This window comes from Pseudopipra pipra, chromosome 5, assembly GCF_036250125.1.
Source record: "Pseudopipra pipra isolate bDixPip1 chromosome 5, bDixPip1.hap1, whole genome shotgun sequence".
NCBI lineage: Eukaryota > Metazoa > Chordata > Aves > Passeriformes > Pipridae > Pseudopipra > Pseudopipra pipra.
The window spans coordinates 71560292-71575491 of NC_087553.1; the positions used below are offsets into that span (position 1 = coordinate 71560292).

At 42.2% G+C, this 15200-nt stretch overlaps 1 protein-coding gene across 2 annotated transcripts; it reads left to right on the forward strand.

Moving 5' to 3' along the window:
- Positions 1 to 19: 19 nt before the first annotated feature.
- KIN (Kin17 DNA and RNA binding protein) lies at positions 20 to 14011 on the forward strand. 2 transcript variants are annotated; one of them, XM_064656546.1, is made up of 13 exons: positions 20 to 181; positions 1490 to 1584; positions 2444 to 2487; positions 2602 to 2724; positions 3587 to 3768; positions 4695 to 4743; positions 5056 to 5113; positions 8508 to 8631; positions 9114 to 9164; positions 9572 to 9640; positions 10636 to 10735; positions 11675 to 11775; positions 13050 to 14011. In XM_064656546.1, exons 1-13 carry the CDS (start codon positions 68 to 70, stop codon positions 13110 to 13112), a joined length of 1173 nt encoding a protein of 390 aa, XP_064512616.1. In that variant the 5' UTR covers positions 20 to 67; the 3' UTR covers positions 13113 to 14011. The 2 variants fall into 2 exon arrangements, with proteins under 2 accessions (XP_064512616.1, XP_064512617.1); XM_064656547.1 differs by having other exon boundaries at positions 8511 to 8631.
- Positions 14012 to 15200: the final 1189 nt, after the last annotated feature.

A 15200-nucleotide genomic window follows, 5' to 3' on the forward strand; every position in this document is an offset into this window, starting at 1 on the left:
CCGCCATTTCCGGGGCGGTGGGATCGGGAGAGGGAAAGGCAGGGGGGCCGGGGCCGGGGTCGGCGTCATGGGGAAGTCGGATTTCCTCAGCCCCAAGGCGATCGCCAACCGCATCAAGTCCAAGGGGCTGCAGAAGCTGCGCTGGTACTGCCAGATGTGCCAGAAGCAGTGCCGCGATGAGGTAACTGCGGGTGCGCCGCTCCTTCGTGAGCGGCACGGGCGGCTCCGGCTCCTTAATAGGGACCCGCAGTCCCCTCGAGGGGGGCGGTTCTCCTGGGAATACAACAGGGATACCCCTCGGTTGGGGTCCTCCAGCCCTCCTGGCGGCTCCGATCTCATGGAATCACAGGATGGTTTGGGCTGGGAGGGACTTTAAAGATCATCTCGTTCCACTCCTTGCCATGGGCAGGGACACCTTCCACTAGACCAGGTTACTCCAAGTCCTGTCCAGCCTGGCCTTGAACACTTCCAAGGATGGAGCATCCACAGCTCCTCTGGGCAACCTGTGCCAGGGCCTCACCACCCTCACAGGGAGGAATTTCTATCTAATATCCGACCTAACCCCACCCTCTCTCAGTTTAGAGCCATTCCCCCTTGTCCTGTCAATCTCCCTTGTAAATGTCCCTAATGCTGTTGAGGACACTGGGAGAGCTGCGATTGCCCTTGTAGGAGTTCCTGATCCCCTTCTAGGGGGCCGCAATTCCCTCAGGAATTGTGGGGCCTCATGACCTTCGTGTGGGTTCCCTTGTTTCCCAGTGGAGTGAGGGGGGTACAGGGCTGGCTCAGGTTCCCTTTGAAAATGTCCCCAGTTGCCTTGTGGGTGCTCTGATCCCATCTGTGGAGTGTGATCCTAATAGGGAGCATCCTGGCTTCCCTTTCTGGGGGCACGGGGAGCCCTGATGTGCTCTGGGGGAGCACTGGAGAGGGCCCTTATTCTTCTTTGGGGGACCTCAATCCCTCTTGTATGGATCACAGTCCCTTGGGGGCAGATTGGTGGGACCTGGTGGGTTCCCAGTTGCTGGTCGTGGGACGATCCTGTTGGGATCCCCAGTGGGAGAAGTCCTCATCCACTTTGGAGAAAGCCTGTTGGCCCTGACCCATCTTTGAGGATTGCATTTTAGTTTTCCGTTCTCCATAAACAGCCTCTCTAATGTGCCATAGGGAAGCAGAGCATCCTGTGGATGTTTAATTCTATCATTCTTCAGCTGTTCCTGTGCCTCTCTCCTTTTTACCCAAAAATCTCAAATCCTGTTCTCTTCCCAGTGACTACAAGCAAAAAAAAAGCTTCACTACTTCACAAGCTGATATTTTTGTAAGGGCTTATCTGGTCAGGAGGAACAACCACCCCACACTAGGCTGAGGCTGAGTTAAGGTGTTTTCTGTGGACCCTCCAAGAAATTTCACTCATAAAACATTATTTTTAATATTTTCTTCAACTGTGTTGCAAATTGAGACAAAGACGTGCAAAGGATTTATTTTTGCTTTACAGAATGGCTTCAAATGTCATTGCATGTCTGAGTCCCACCAGAGGCAATTGCTGCTGGCTTCTGAAAATCCTCAGCAGTTCATGGATTACTTCTCTGAGTAAGTTTTCTGTATATTCTTACCCAGGTCTTTGTTCCTGTGTCAAATCTGCACAGCTACACCTCTAAGGCCAAAAAATGTCCCATTGGAGACACTCTATTGTGATACATTTTAGTGTCAGCTCTTTTTTTAATGGCAATTTGAAAATTTAGAGAATGCCACTTTTGAACTTAGGTAAGAGATTTCGGGGAACCATGGTGTTTAATCAAATTTGATAGTTTTATCTCGTGTCTGAATCCTGTTTAAAGTTGCTCTGTGTTACAAATATGTCACCTTTGTGCCCCATCTGAGTGACTGCCACACTAAACATGAGCTAAAGGAGCCATAACAGAGAGACAACAAGTCAGGGGTGTGACTGACATCCTACAGCTTCTCCCAGTCCTTTGTCCAGCTGACCTACATGACAGCTGGGATGACTGGAGTTGTCTTCAGCACGAGCCTGAAGTGAGGCTTTGTGCTCCAGCCCTGGAATTAGCAGGGAGATGAGTGATCCATCTGCCCCATCTGCCCTTTGTCCTGCCCTGTGTTCCGTGTCAGTCAGCCTGGGAAGACGCCTGGTAACAAAATACCGTCAATTAGTAGGAAGTGTAGAGATTCCTTTGCTCCATTTTATCCCTTTGGGAAGCTGTTATCCTCTTGGAGATTTTGTGTGTGCATGTACCATATTCTGTTTCTCTGTGCACACATCCTGCATTTAATGCTGCTTTACTGAAAAAGGGAAATGTGGCTGAATTTCATCATGCTCAGATCGAAAGAATAGTCAGGTTTATAATGCAGATGTTTATTTGTTAATGACAGCAGAAAATTGCTTCGTAATTGTTAAAGTTTTGCTAAAATCCTTTCTTTTTATCCCCCCAAGGGAATTCCGAAATGATTTCCTAGAACTGCTCAGGAGGCGATTTGGTAAATATTTTGCTCTTTGTTTTTAATGTCTTTTGTTGTTTCAGTGCAAGGCATTTTGGTTGGTTTGTCCTGGGTTCCACACTTGTATTTAATAACAATAATTCTGTATTTCAGGAACAAAGAGAGTCCACAATAATATTGTGTACAATGAATACATCAGCCATCGAGAACACATCCACATGAATGCCACACAGTGGGAGACACTGACTGATTTCACAAAATGGCTAGGGAGAGAAGGTGAGTGGGGCTGGGAAGTCTTAAAATTATTGGGTAATTGAATTGCTGATAATTGATCAGTAAATATTTATATTAGTTCTGTTTCCTTTTTCTTTCTTCCTCTCTGTTTCTGTATATACATTAACAGATTTCCAAATGTTTTTCTTTGCTAACCATGTTGATAAGTACGTCAGTTGTGCGTCTTTCCTTGTTTCATCTGCTTGTCAGCATTTGCTGGAGGTTCTGCTAAATTCTAAATCAGCTTCCAACATTTGCCATTTAGAAAGAAAACCTAGAACACTCCTTATGACTGCAGAATCCTTCCATATTTGAGGTGACAAGAAGCAAGCAGTCATTTTCATTGTTGGCCTCATGGAAGGGTTAAAGCTTGAGCTCTGCAGTTCTGTGCTCAGTGGAAGGAAGGGAGATTAAATGGCACTGTGGGGTGACAGAAAGTTTACTTTGGCTCTGGTTGCCCCTGTCCTACAGGATACATCCACGGGTCATGGAGTGTTTGGAAAGTCAGTCTAGCCAGAGTCAGTAACAATAACGCAGCACTGGAACATTTCCTTTAGTATGATGCTATTAGTATGTGTTGTTTATACATGAGAGATTTGTGTTTTCAGTGGGCAGGAAATATTTTCTTCAATAAGGAAAGTATTGTAAAACACTTCATCCACTTTATGACAACTCTGGCTTATTTCCAAATAGATCTGGGTAGCTGGAGGGCAGAAACACATAGTACAGATAATTCAAAGTCAATTTTTGCAGTCCAGTGAGGGGTATATTGTCTCTGGTAAAGTATCTGCATTGTTATGGTGAACATGGACTGAAATGATCTTGATATTGTAGGAATTAATCTTATCCTGTGTTGACTTTCTAGGTCTTTGCAAGGTTGATGAGACTCCCAAAGGCTGGTACATTCAGTACATTGACAGGGACCCTGAGACTATTCGTAGGCAACAAGAGCAAGAGAGGAAGAAGAAACAGGACCTTGATGATGAAGAAAAAACTGCTAAGTTCATCGAACAACAAGTTAGAAGAGGTTTGGAGGGGAAAGAACTGGTAAGGAAAATTGCACTGTGTGTGAACCTTCTGCTCAAAACTCCTCATGGTTAAGTTAATGGGGAATTTGGTGCTGCTGGGATCCTTCCTCTGGTATTTCCTTTGCTTCCTAACCTGGAGTTACTTTGTACCCAGCTTGCTTTAGTACTAAAGGAGTAATAATTACTGTTCTTCACATGATTAGTGGTTCAGAAGCCACTCTTGAATTTAGGAAGGGAGAGTAAACACTCCAGTAACCTGCATGATGTGTTTTCATTTATGGTTCGAGGGCTGCAGATAACAAGTACCTTGTACACTGGGGAGGTTGAGATAAACAACCAGGGGAATCTGGCATAATCAAATTCACACAGTGAAAAGTTCTATTTTGATAGTGCTGGTGAGGTTATTTGGGAGATGTTTATTTGGCATCATTCCATGACCTCCATACATGTTGTTGCCCAGGGCTGGAACCTCAAATTTGATCCTAGGTATTGATAGGTACATTTAAATCACATTTAATTGTATACAATTATGTGCTTCTTAATTTAAAACTAATTGAAATTTAAATGGTCTGAGCCTCCAGTGCTAAAAATTTGGAAAGATATCAGAATTTCCTTCTTGGAGTTATCAGTCTATCCAGAAACCAGGCAGATCATGCTGGTTCAGATAGAGAAAACTGCTACAGCAAGGCCACTTTCCTTTCATCCTGGAGTTGAGCAAGTTTAGGCAGCATCTCTGTAGGGGTGTTAATTAGTGAATTTTGCACAGGAGCCTGTAATGGTTTCAATTTATTATCTTTTATGAATCAAGCCAGATTGAATATTACAGTTACTTGTGATAACCTTGGAGTAATCTTTAACACTGAGCTAATCAATGACCACCAGAAATTATATCTGGGCTCAGTTTTCTGTTTGAATCTTGAAATGTATTTTGTATTTTTTTGGTAGGAAATACCTGTCTATACTGAACTGAACAGAGAAAATGAAGAAGAAAAAGGTAATCAGATTTTGATAGATGTAATTTTCTAGAACCTACTGAAGGTGATTTTGTGATTCAAGCGAGATGAGCACTTGAGGCCTGTTTAGTGCCTAATAAAGTGCTTTGAGATCAGTTATAAAGAGGAACTTGGAAATGCAGAGTATTCTTTTGTATAAATTTTAATTTATTTTAAAAGCTGAACCAAAATACAGATTAGTAAACATTTTCAAATTTATGATCTTTTCTATTTGCAGATATTAAAAATTGTAACATCCTTCAATGCAGTTATTTTTAAAGATAGAAATAGAGTAATGTCTTTTTATTTTTTAGTTACATTTAATTTAAACAAAGGAGCAAGTACTTCAATCGCAGCATCTTCTAAAACAAGGTGAGAAAAGAATTTAAGGGAACTCTTATTGTTGCAAAGCACTTCCATGACAATGATATTTGTGTGGGCAGGAAGATGTGTCTCATCCTGAAATATTTGGATTCTTATCTCATCCTGCCTTGTTTTTCAGAATTGGATAGTAAATGACTTCATGGTTCCTTCTGTATTTAAAATGGGTGAATTGGTGTATCTTAAATGTGTGCTGTGAGGAGCCTTCTTGAATTCATGTGGTTTATGGCAGATGCCTGTAAAGTAAAAGGCAGGTACAGGTTCTTCCAAGGGAGGATGGAAAAGGGATCCAGCCAAAGCACTTGAAGTGATGCTATCTAGTCCCAGCTGCCTTTTATGAATGGGTATTCCTGACTTGTTAATTTTGATTCCTAAAAGGTTTAATTGCCTTGTCTAATTGGAGAAAATTCTTCCTCTGGTCATCGTTTAAGCAGCTGAATCTACCTGAAATAAATCTTTCTAAAGCTGTTGAATTTAATTGTCATCATATAACCACAAGCAATGCAGGACAAAAGGGATCAATAATGCAAATAATACTGACTTACAGCAGTCTGTGGAACTGTTGGATGATCATACATCTTTTCGTGTGAGGCAATATTGTAATTAAATGTGTTGCAGGTAAAAGGAAAGCTTTCCTCTCATCACACTCAGCTCTTAGATAAGGTATCTGATGGGATATGTGCCAGGCAGAAAATGAGACAGTAAAGCAGTTCTTTGCAATAATAGATCCAGATTTCAGGCTTTGAGGAAAACTTGTGAATTATCCCTAAGCACTAAATTGTGATTAGGGTGAGTCTGAAACTTAATGCAGACACTCCCTTGAATAGTTTCAGTGAGCTAAAATTTGGCCGAATGTGAAATCACGTATCAAGTAGTCTAATTTATTCATAGCATACGAGAGATACTTGTCTGTAAATTTTGTAATGGTAATGTGGAAGCAAATTTAGGATAAGCATTTCATGGCAAAGTGGTGATTCAGGCATCACTTCAGAGTCATGTGTGGAGGCTGCTTCCCTGTGTCAGTGTACAGGTGTGTTCTGCAGCTGTTGGCTGTTCCTGAGGAGCAGTGGAGGTCAGCTTGATATCCAGTTCCCCAGCATAGTATGCAGGAGGACTTCCCTGCTTCCCACCTTCTGTGCTCACAGCTCAAGCTGTGGAAACCTGGCACTTGTATTTCCTGAGTGTGGTGCAGAAATGGGACCAGAAGATCATAGTTGGTGGGTGGTGGAGTTTGGAGAGCATGAGAATACAGGTAGTTGGGTGGGGTTGGAGCCTTTCTGAGGAGGGAAGTAAGAGGGGAGACATTTCTTCCCTTGTCCCTGTGGCTGACAAGAAGCTGGGAGTTTCCACTGCCACTGTGGGTACAGCTCCTGATGCCCACTGGCCTTCAGCAGACTGGGAGCCCTGGGCTTTCTTTGTTCCCTCAGTAACTTACCTCGTCAAATCCCTGCTTAACTCATCCGTTGGACAAGTGAGATTAGAAGTAATTCTAATTTAAGAATGAGCAGAAACCACTGTCAAGGTCACTGACTCCTGTCTGCAGTGCTGCAAGTGTACCAGTGTCAGCACACTGAGCAGCCTCCACTGTACACAGTTGGGATCTCCCCAGCCCTGCAATCCCAGGGGAGGATCTTTCAGAAGCTGTTTGCTCTGATAATTTGGACCTTGTTTGTAAGTTCCCAGGTAAATGTTCCCAGGTGAATGTTCATGGTCAGTTTATACCAGGTGCTGTCATGTTGATATGTGCCTTTAAAATGAATAGTTCTTTTTCTCTCTGGTGTTTGCTTTCTCAGTGTATTTGTAGAGAAAAGTTTTGGGCTGTCAGCCTTCACTGTGCTGTACAACCAGACCTGCACACTGCTCATCTCCCCATTCCCCTCACCCCCTGAATATCCCTTCCTTGTCCTTGTTCCAGTTTCAGTGGATCTTGAACAGGAGATCTGACTGAATTTGTGCATACAGCCAATGGAACATCACCATGGCTTATTCTAGGCACTGATGCTTGGCAGTCTTGATGCTTTCATTGCATTTGACTCTTTCATGGCTGCTCCACACTAGTAACTGTCACCTGTGCTTGTAGCCAGACCCCTTTCTGCTTTTGTTGTTCTTAACAGCTCTCAATAGAGAGAAGGCAATCAGAGTAAACTTTTCCAAAGTACCTGATCTTACATAATGTGCTGTTGAATGCTGTGGTTTTCAAAACATGGTTTTCAAGATAAACCAATCCCATTTGGTGTCAAACTCTTCCTTGAGTCCTCCATATTGTTGACACACCCAAACACCAAAATGTTGTTGGTCTCTTGACTCTTTGTCCCAGGATCCTTAATAAATATGTTAAATAAGATTTGTTTTACTAATTACACCCAGGAATCCCTTAGTTACCTCATAGCTAGATATGTTTGTCTTCTTAAATATAGGCACTGCAGCTGTTAAGTTTTAATTGTATGTTACCCTTTATGAGATGTTATTTTAAGCACTGGCTATTTTGTTTGTAATTTAATGTGCTGTTTCTTCTCAAACTCTGCTATGTTTATCCAGACTTGCTCTGAAATACGATTTTTCTCTCAAAGTTGCTTCTACTGCGATTTCTGTATCTTCATTTCCACTGGGTATCCTCCCTTGGTAGTACCTCCAACATTCTCACCACAGGCAGAACATGCAATTTTGTCCTAAGGCCATATTAATATTGCATTACTGTCACCTCACAACAGCCACCTTCATCTTTCAGCATGAGATAACACCTAATTTTTTTTACTGCATTCAAATGTTTTTTATAAAAATGGCTGAACTAAAGCTGCATGTAGGCAGTTCTCACTTTACCTGGATGTTCCCCAATATGTAACTTTTTGTGCTGGTTGTTCTTTTCTTTCCTAACTTTTAGGCTGTTTGCCTATTTTGAATATGATGGTGAAGGTAACATTTGTTTCTACAGATTCCCATGTGTTTTCTCCCATTGCCAGATGGGTTCAGTATCTCTGTCTGAAGGGAGTTCTAGACATCTGCCATGTCTCAGAGTTCCTCTGTCCAGGTGGCTTCTCTAAAGCCACACACTTGTCCCTTCAAATTTGAAAACCTTATTTACAGACTGGCTTTTGTCTTCTCCATTGAACTCAACTTCTCAATCAACTCTTTGCTTGTACAGTGGTGAACTGATCATTAAGTTGTGTCCATTCTGCTGGACTGCCAGCAGTAACCCTGACTGGACATGGAGTTTGCACCCCAAGGAGATCAGTTCTAGAGGAACTGATCATGCAGGGTCTGGAAGGTGACTGGCACAAATGAAATTAGGCAGATTAGGCCTTTTTGGACAGCCAGTTCTTCAAATGTGCCTTGGTAGAGGAAAGATTGTAAGATCTGCTGTGAAAAGACCATCTTACTCTTCCAACAGTGTCCTTGGACAGAATGCACTGCAGATGGTGGAGGGGGCAGTTAAAAGAAAAGAACCAGCTCATAGCTCTAGTCAGCCCAAAGAGAAGAAGAAGAAATCTGCACTGGATGAGATCATGGAGGTAATAACCATGTAGAATCTGTGTGTCCCCATGCCTGTGGCAGTGTCCACTCTACCAGGGTGTCCCTTTGAAGTGACCTCAGCCCTTCAGTGCATGTGGAATTCAGACTTTCACATCTTACCAGGCAAAATAATTTCATTTCCCCATGAGAATTGGTTTCTGCTGCTCAGCTGTGCCCGTTCCCCAGACGACTGTGGTATTGGAAGTAAAAGAATACAGATTTTGCAAGAGAAGAAAATATCTAGAAACACTTGACCAAAAAAAAATATGAATCACCATCATTTTATCAAGGGTTCCTGGCTGTCACGAGATTGATTTTTATGCAGCAAGTACACAATAACTTACCCTTATTTAGGGCTTGGGGATTTTTTTTTATTCCCCACTTGATGTGGGGCTGGAGAATTGGTTCAGCTTTTGAAAGGCATGGGAAAGCTGCAGTGGAATGAGGAAGTAAATGGAGATTATTTGTTGTTGTTCTGTAGCTTGAAGAGGAGAAGAAGAGAACAGCTCGAAGAGACTACTGGTTGCAGCCTGTAAGTGTCTTAAAAATTATTATTAGAGCAAATACAGTCAATTCTGCATCTCTGAAGCCACTATTGATTTGTGTAGAGATCCAAAAGCAGATTCCAAACTAAAATCACTCTTTCCTTTCCTGCTCTTGACCCATTGTGGTCTGTCACTTTATATCCTGAATTCAAGTGTAATTGTAATTGTAAAAAAAACCCAAAAAAGTCTTGAGAGGTGCTACTTTGAGACAATAATTTGAGAATAAAGACAGATTCCTGAAAGCCACATCGTTACTAACCCTGCTTCCTACACCGAGCTACTCAGTCTGGGCTTGGACTCAGAGCAACTGGAACTTACAATTAGTTTAGACTGTGGAGTCGTTTGTATATTTTGGCATTTAATTTTATTTTTTCTCTCCTTTCAAATGTCTCAGGAAATCATTGTAAAAATTGTAACGAAAAAGCTTGGAGAGAAGTATCACAAGAAGAAGGCAGTTGTTAAGGTAAGATAGTTTGGCTTTTCCGCTGTGACTTCGGAAATTTTGTTTCATTGTGCAGATTGTTCAGCCTGAAGTCAACACTGTTAGGGGCTGAAATGTCACCTTACCTGTATTAGGACTTATTCTGGGCAGGGAGGGAACCTCTGAATTGGTTTAATGTCATTTTCTCAGAGATTCTTTCTTAAGTGTTGTTTTGTCCTGTGTGGTTTGTCCCTATTGACACATCCAACCAAGAGCAGTGCAGTTCGATTTTAGGCTGAAACTAGTCACTTTTGCACTGATATTCAAGCTTTGCAGGATCTCATTTGCATGCAAAATCTCCAGGCTGGTAATCTTACCTTTCTTTTAGCCACTGCCAGTGAAATGATGTGTATTAGGTAGTCCAAGGCTCAACAGTCTCTGGCAAGAGCCTCAAAAATTACACCCAGATGTGTTTTGAATGATTGACTAGAGGGCACAGAGCTGAAAATTACAGCTTCTTGGGTGGACATCTGGGAGGACTTGTGTGTCCCAATGGCTTGGCTTCCACTGAGCTCTGGATAGGAGAAGTGGAACAGGGTTTATGCCAGGCGTGGGGATGATCAGTAACATTTTGCCTTATTAAGAGATAGGATCCCAGTGTAGTTTGAAGCCAGCTTAGCCTCCCATGGGGAAAAGAAGCCTCTATTTTACTCTCCATCTTTAAGAGACTAGCTAAGGTAGCTGACCCAAAGTTTGAGAATACCTTCAAACAAGGTTTACAGAATTAGTGACAGAATTAGTGACCACTTAGACCAGGCATTGATGCTCAAGAGGAGCCCTTTTAATCTGGCCTTGACTTCAGGGTGGAGCCAATCAGCAGTTTATGGAAGCTGGAGGCTTTTGGCACAGCTCAGAAGGCCCTGCTGCTGTTGACAATGTAGAATTGCAGACTCGTGATGCCAAGTTTGTTAACTTTGAAATGTAAATTTAGAGAAAAATGTTTTATTTCTCTGACTGGCCTCTGGCTTTCACAACAGGAAGTGATTGACAAATACACAGCGGTCGTGAAGGTGATTGACTCTGGAGACAAACTGAAGCTTGATCAGACACATCTAGAAACTGTAATACCTGCACCAGGTACGGCTGTTTGCTTGTGTTCTCAGCCTAATTATAATTCCCCCACCTGAAAGTACCATAACCTCTCCTGAGAAGACAGGCTGAGAGAGCTGGGGTTGTTCAACCTGGAAAAGAGAAGGCTCTGGGAAGACCTTAGAGGCCCTTCCCGTACTTAAAGGGAGATTATAAGAAAGATGGGAACAAACTTTTTAGCAGGGCCTGTAGCAACAGGACAGTGGCCAAATGGTAATGACTTTAAACTAAAAGAGAGTAGATTTAGGCTAGGTATAACGATGAATTTTTTTAAGATGAGGGTGGTGAAACCCTGCAACAGGTTACCCAGGGAAGCTATGGATGCCCCATCCCTGGAGACATTCAAGGCCGGGTTGGAGGGGGCTCTGAGCAACCTGGTCTCGTTGAAGATGTCTCAGATCATTGCAGAGGGGTTGGAGTAGACAACCTTTAAAGATCACTTCCAGTCTTCGCAGTCCTTTTCTGTCAGAATTGGAGTCTTTTCTGAGAAGACCAGCAGTTCAGTTGAAGAGATGAAAGCATCTCTCTTCAGCTGCCAGGAAGAACATCTGGGAACCCTGCAGAGCCCTTGCTCATGTTTATCCTGTAACTTCCCTCCAAAGTCATGCCTGGAATAACAGCGGATACTTAGCAAAGCTGACCTCGCCTCCTGTCTGGGTCACTGGTGTTTCTTCGGTTGGTACACACACTGCTGCTTGTGTGGAGCATCTGAGGGCAGCAGTAAGCAGAGCACTGTCAGCATACACGAAAACAGGATGTAGGATTTTGGGATTCACACTGAGGTGCCCTTTGGAAATGGGGAGGCTGTGAGACAAAGCTGGTGTTGCTTCCTGAAGCTGCTGGGAGAAACCTCTCTCTCAGCTGTCAGTGGAGTTGGACACAACACATAGAAGAAGTTGTGTAACTCTTTTCCTATTTTTATTTCAGGCAAGAAAGTGATGGTATTAAATGGTGGGTACAGGGGAAATGAAGGCATCTTGGAATCCATCAATGAAAAGAGGTTCTCAGTGACAATAACCATTGACTCTGTAAGTATCAAACACTGCAAGCTCTCATTTGTGTAGATCTTTCCATATGTACATGGAGAGCTTTTACAAAGAACCATGTTATCCTTAATCCTGTTTTACAGGTGGGATTAATGGTTTGCAAAGCGCTGTGGTCACCCCCCACCTATCCCCAACCAGTAGGAAAACAAGCCACATATCCCCCATCACAGACTAATTCTCTGCTGTTTGCCTTTGAAAAGATGCCAGGATGCTGATTTTAGCAAATTTTGAACTTGAAAGAGACTTGGAAAATATTTTGTATGTTTATTTTGAACATGGCTGTTGTACTATTTTGTGGGAAGGTAAAAAATGTGAAATATGCAAGGAGGAGGTGAATCTTCTCCTGCCTTTTCCAGCCTGAACACGGGGCTTTATGTGCTGAGTTGTTGTCTTGTTCATGGTTAGCAATTATGTTTGGGTTTTTTGTTTCAGGCTTGTTTGTTTGTTTGGGGTTTTTTATGTATCACTTTTCTCTGAGCTAAAATCAGGCCATGTGATCATGTCTGTGTGGCTCCTTCTTTGTTCCCCTCTGCAAAACAAATGTTTAAACTCATTGATAAAGCAGAGAGGCTCGAAAGTCAAACTTCTTAGACATACCTTTGCAAGAGGGAGACCCTGTTAGATTCCATTCAAAGAAGGGCTGCAGAAACTCAGCCCAGATTGGATTCTGGAGAATTTGCTTGGGAAAAGACTGCACAGATGCCCCAATGATAGAAGGAGCTTTGGTTGGACCTAAGGATCATGTTAATGTTGGTCTCGGAAAGCAAAGGTTATTTTTCTGTAGCTCTGACGCTTGTAGGTGTTGATGTTTCCTCTTCCTTCATGAACTTTGAAATGTAAATTAAAAATGGGTGAAACTACTCCTGGAAACCAGTGAAGTCTGTGAGGATTTTCTCACTGATTGTAGGGAGAACAGTTTTTTAGGTTTCTTTATATATATAAGTTTGTATTCAAAAGTAAATCTTTTACTACTTATAAATTCATAGCAGTGAATTAATTCAAAACAGCTGATAATGTTTGCCCCAAAATTGCAAGGACTTTAACTGACACAAAAACTGTCCTGAAAGTGAAAGGATTTCTGGGACAGTGTCAAGGCCCTGTCACATTCTCTGGTCAGGTTGAAAATAATGGAACAGGGAATATTGTGTCATGAACAGATCCCCTTTAGCTCTCTTACTATAAATTCTCCATTGAGAATTCAAGAATCACATAATTTTATATTGTGACCTTATTTCTTCTACTCTGTCATTCTCCAGGGACCTTTAAAAGGACGCCGGGTCGAAGATATCCAGTATGAAGATGTTTCCAAGCTTGCCTGAGGTGCTAATCATGGATCAGAGAAGATTTTGGTTCCCAAAACCATCTTTCTGACATCTTTCAGGCAGACACAAGACTCTACCATGTCAGGGTTTTAATTGTGTGTGTATTTATATTGTATATAGAAATTAACAGAAGCAAACTTGATCTATTTAAAGATAGCTATGGATTTGTTACATGAAATGTTTGTGGAAATATTATCAGTGGAGATTTTTCATCTGATTCTATATCAAAGTTATAATACTTACTTCAATTTCCTGTTGTAAAATATAGGAGAGAGCTGCAAGCTGGAGTATTTTATTTACTGAAGTCTGTGAGCAGGTCCAGAAGAGAGAATTTGCTACAGGTAGGCAGAGTGTGTCGGAGCCAGTGGAGTTTAAACAACACCCTTCTCAATCCACAGCCAAAACGGAGCTCTGGCTGTAGGAACAAGGGAAGGGATTGGGAGAATAGCAGGAAGGTACCAGTGCTGCAAGAGATTATTCCCTGGATGCTGCAAGAATGGTCTGGTTTATTAAGTGCTGTCACCAGTTTATTTTTGATTAGCACACGAGTGGTAGTGGAATGCAAGTCATTGCTCCAACATGTTTGTCAGGGTTCCTGATAATATTAATATGCAGTTTGTCTCCCTATGAACTCTGTATGGAGTTACTCCATGGATGTTACTTGTGGGGTTTCTAGGATGCCAGGTAAAGCATGTGCATGTAGGAGCTGATGGTTGCTCTTCTGGTTTTCCAGAGCCTTTTCCTTTGTTCATGCTTCTATTGTTGCTCTGCTACATGAGTAACATTACTTGTGCTAAATGATACAACATTACTTGTTTTATTTTTTTAAAAAAGTCACATTTTATACAATGTTTAATTTCTAAGGCACTTCAGGAATAAACATAAACCTTTTCTTAGGCCAGTGTCTTTCTTATCAGCCTTTCAAATGCATGAGGCAGCTCTTGGTTTAAATCCACCAAGGAGCACAGCAAAGTGCATGGTTGTTGCACCACATTATTTGGGTGAAAAAAAGATGCAGGTTGTCCTGAACAGAATAAAACCCATCACCTGAAGGTCCAGTCTGAAGGTTGTGTGACTCTAGAACCTCTTCCCTTTCCTTGCCTTGGAAGGTCACTGTCTTGTTGATTTGTGGTTTCCAGGGGACCCTACAGGAAACTGGAAGTCTGCAGAGGTTTAATGAGACAGCTGCTGTCTGAAGTAGCCCAAATCAACCTCACACAGGACATCAGGTGGCTTTTCAGGGTTCCTGGGCATGAAGAATGGAGAGTTATGAGAACTGGAGGCAGAAAATACACTTGTCTGTAAATTCAGGCTCTTTGTACAACCTGTGTGAATAGCTCTGCCCTTTCTCAAAAGACAGGTACTGAGGGAGAGGAGGTGTGTAGGAGAATGATGAACAGAAGAGCTTCTGTATCACTGAAAATAATTACACTTGACATTCTGGAACCTGACAAATTAGAGTGAATATAGTAGACAAGTCATAAATTGTGTGGAGAAGATCAGAGAATGGTTACTCACTGTGTTCACATACAGGCTAGGAAACAGTGGAATTACTGATTTGGGGATTTAAAAACACACTCAGGGGTTTTTCCTCTCCTCACCTAGAGCCTTGTTAAACTGGGGCGCTGGCTGCTATGGGATGTTGGAGAGGCCAAAGCTGATGGATGAGTTCAAAGAAGTGATAAATGGTTTGTAAGAAGTTGCTGACAGTTCTGAGAGTAACTTTGAAGAGACTTTAAAACCGTATTCATTCTCTCACTCCTGACACAGCTGCAACAAAGATCCCATGCCAGCTTAGAGTGCCTAAGTGAAGGAAACCAAAGTTCAGAAGGGCAAGGAGACTGCTTGAGTCCCTTTCCTGGATTAGGGCTGCTGAAAAGGATATGGCCAATGTTTTTTTCTAAGGTTACCAGAAGAGAAGAGTTTTAAATCCAGCTCTCAGTACACAGACAGGCATATTTGTTCCACTACTGATCTCATTCATTGCTAAGTGCTCCTGAAGAACAAGCAATCCTCTGGCAGCGAAGCCCACCAGAAGGAAAACTTTTAGTATTGATGATTATTTTTATAGTCTGAACATTTTCT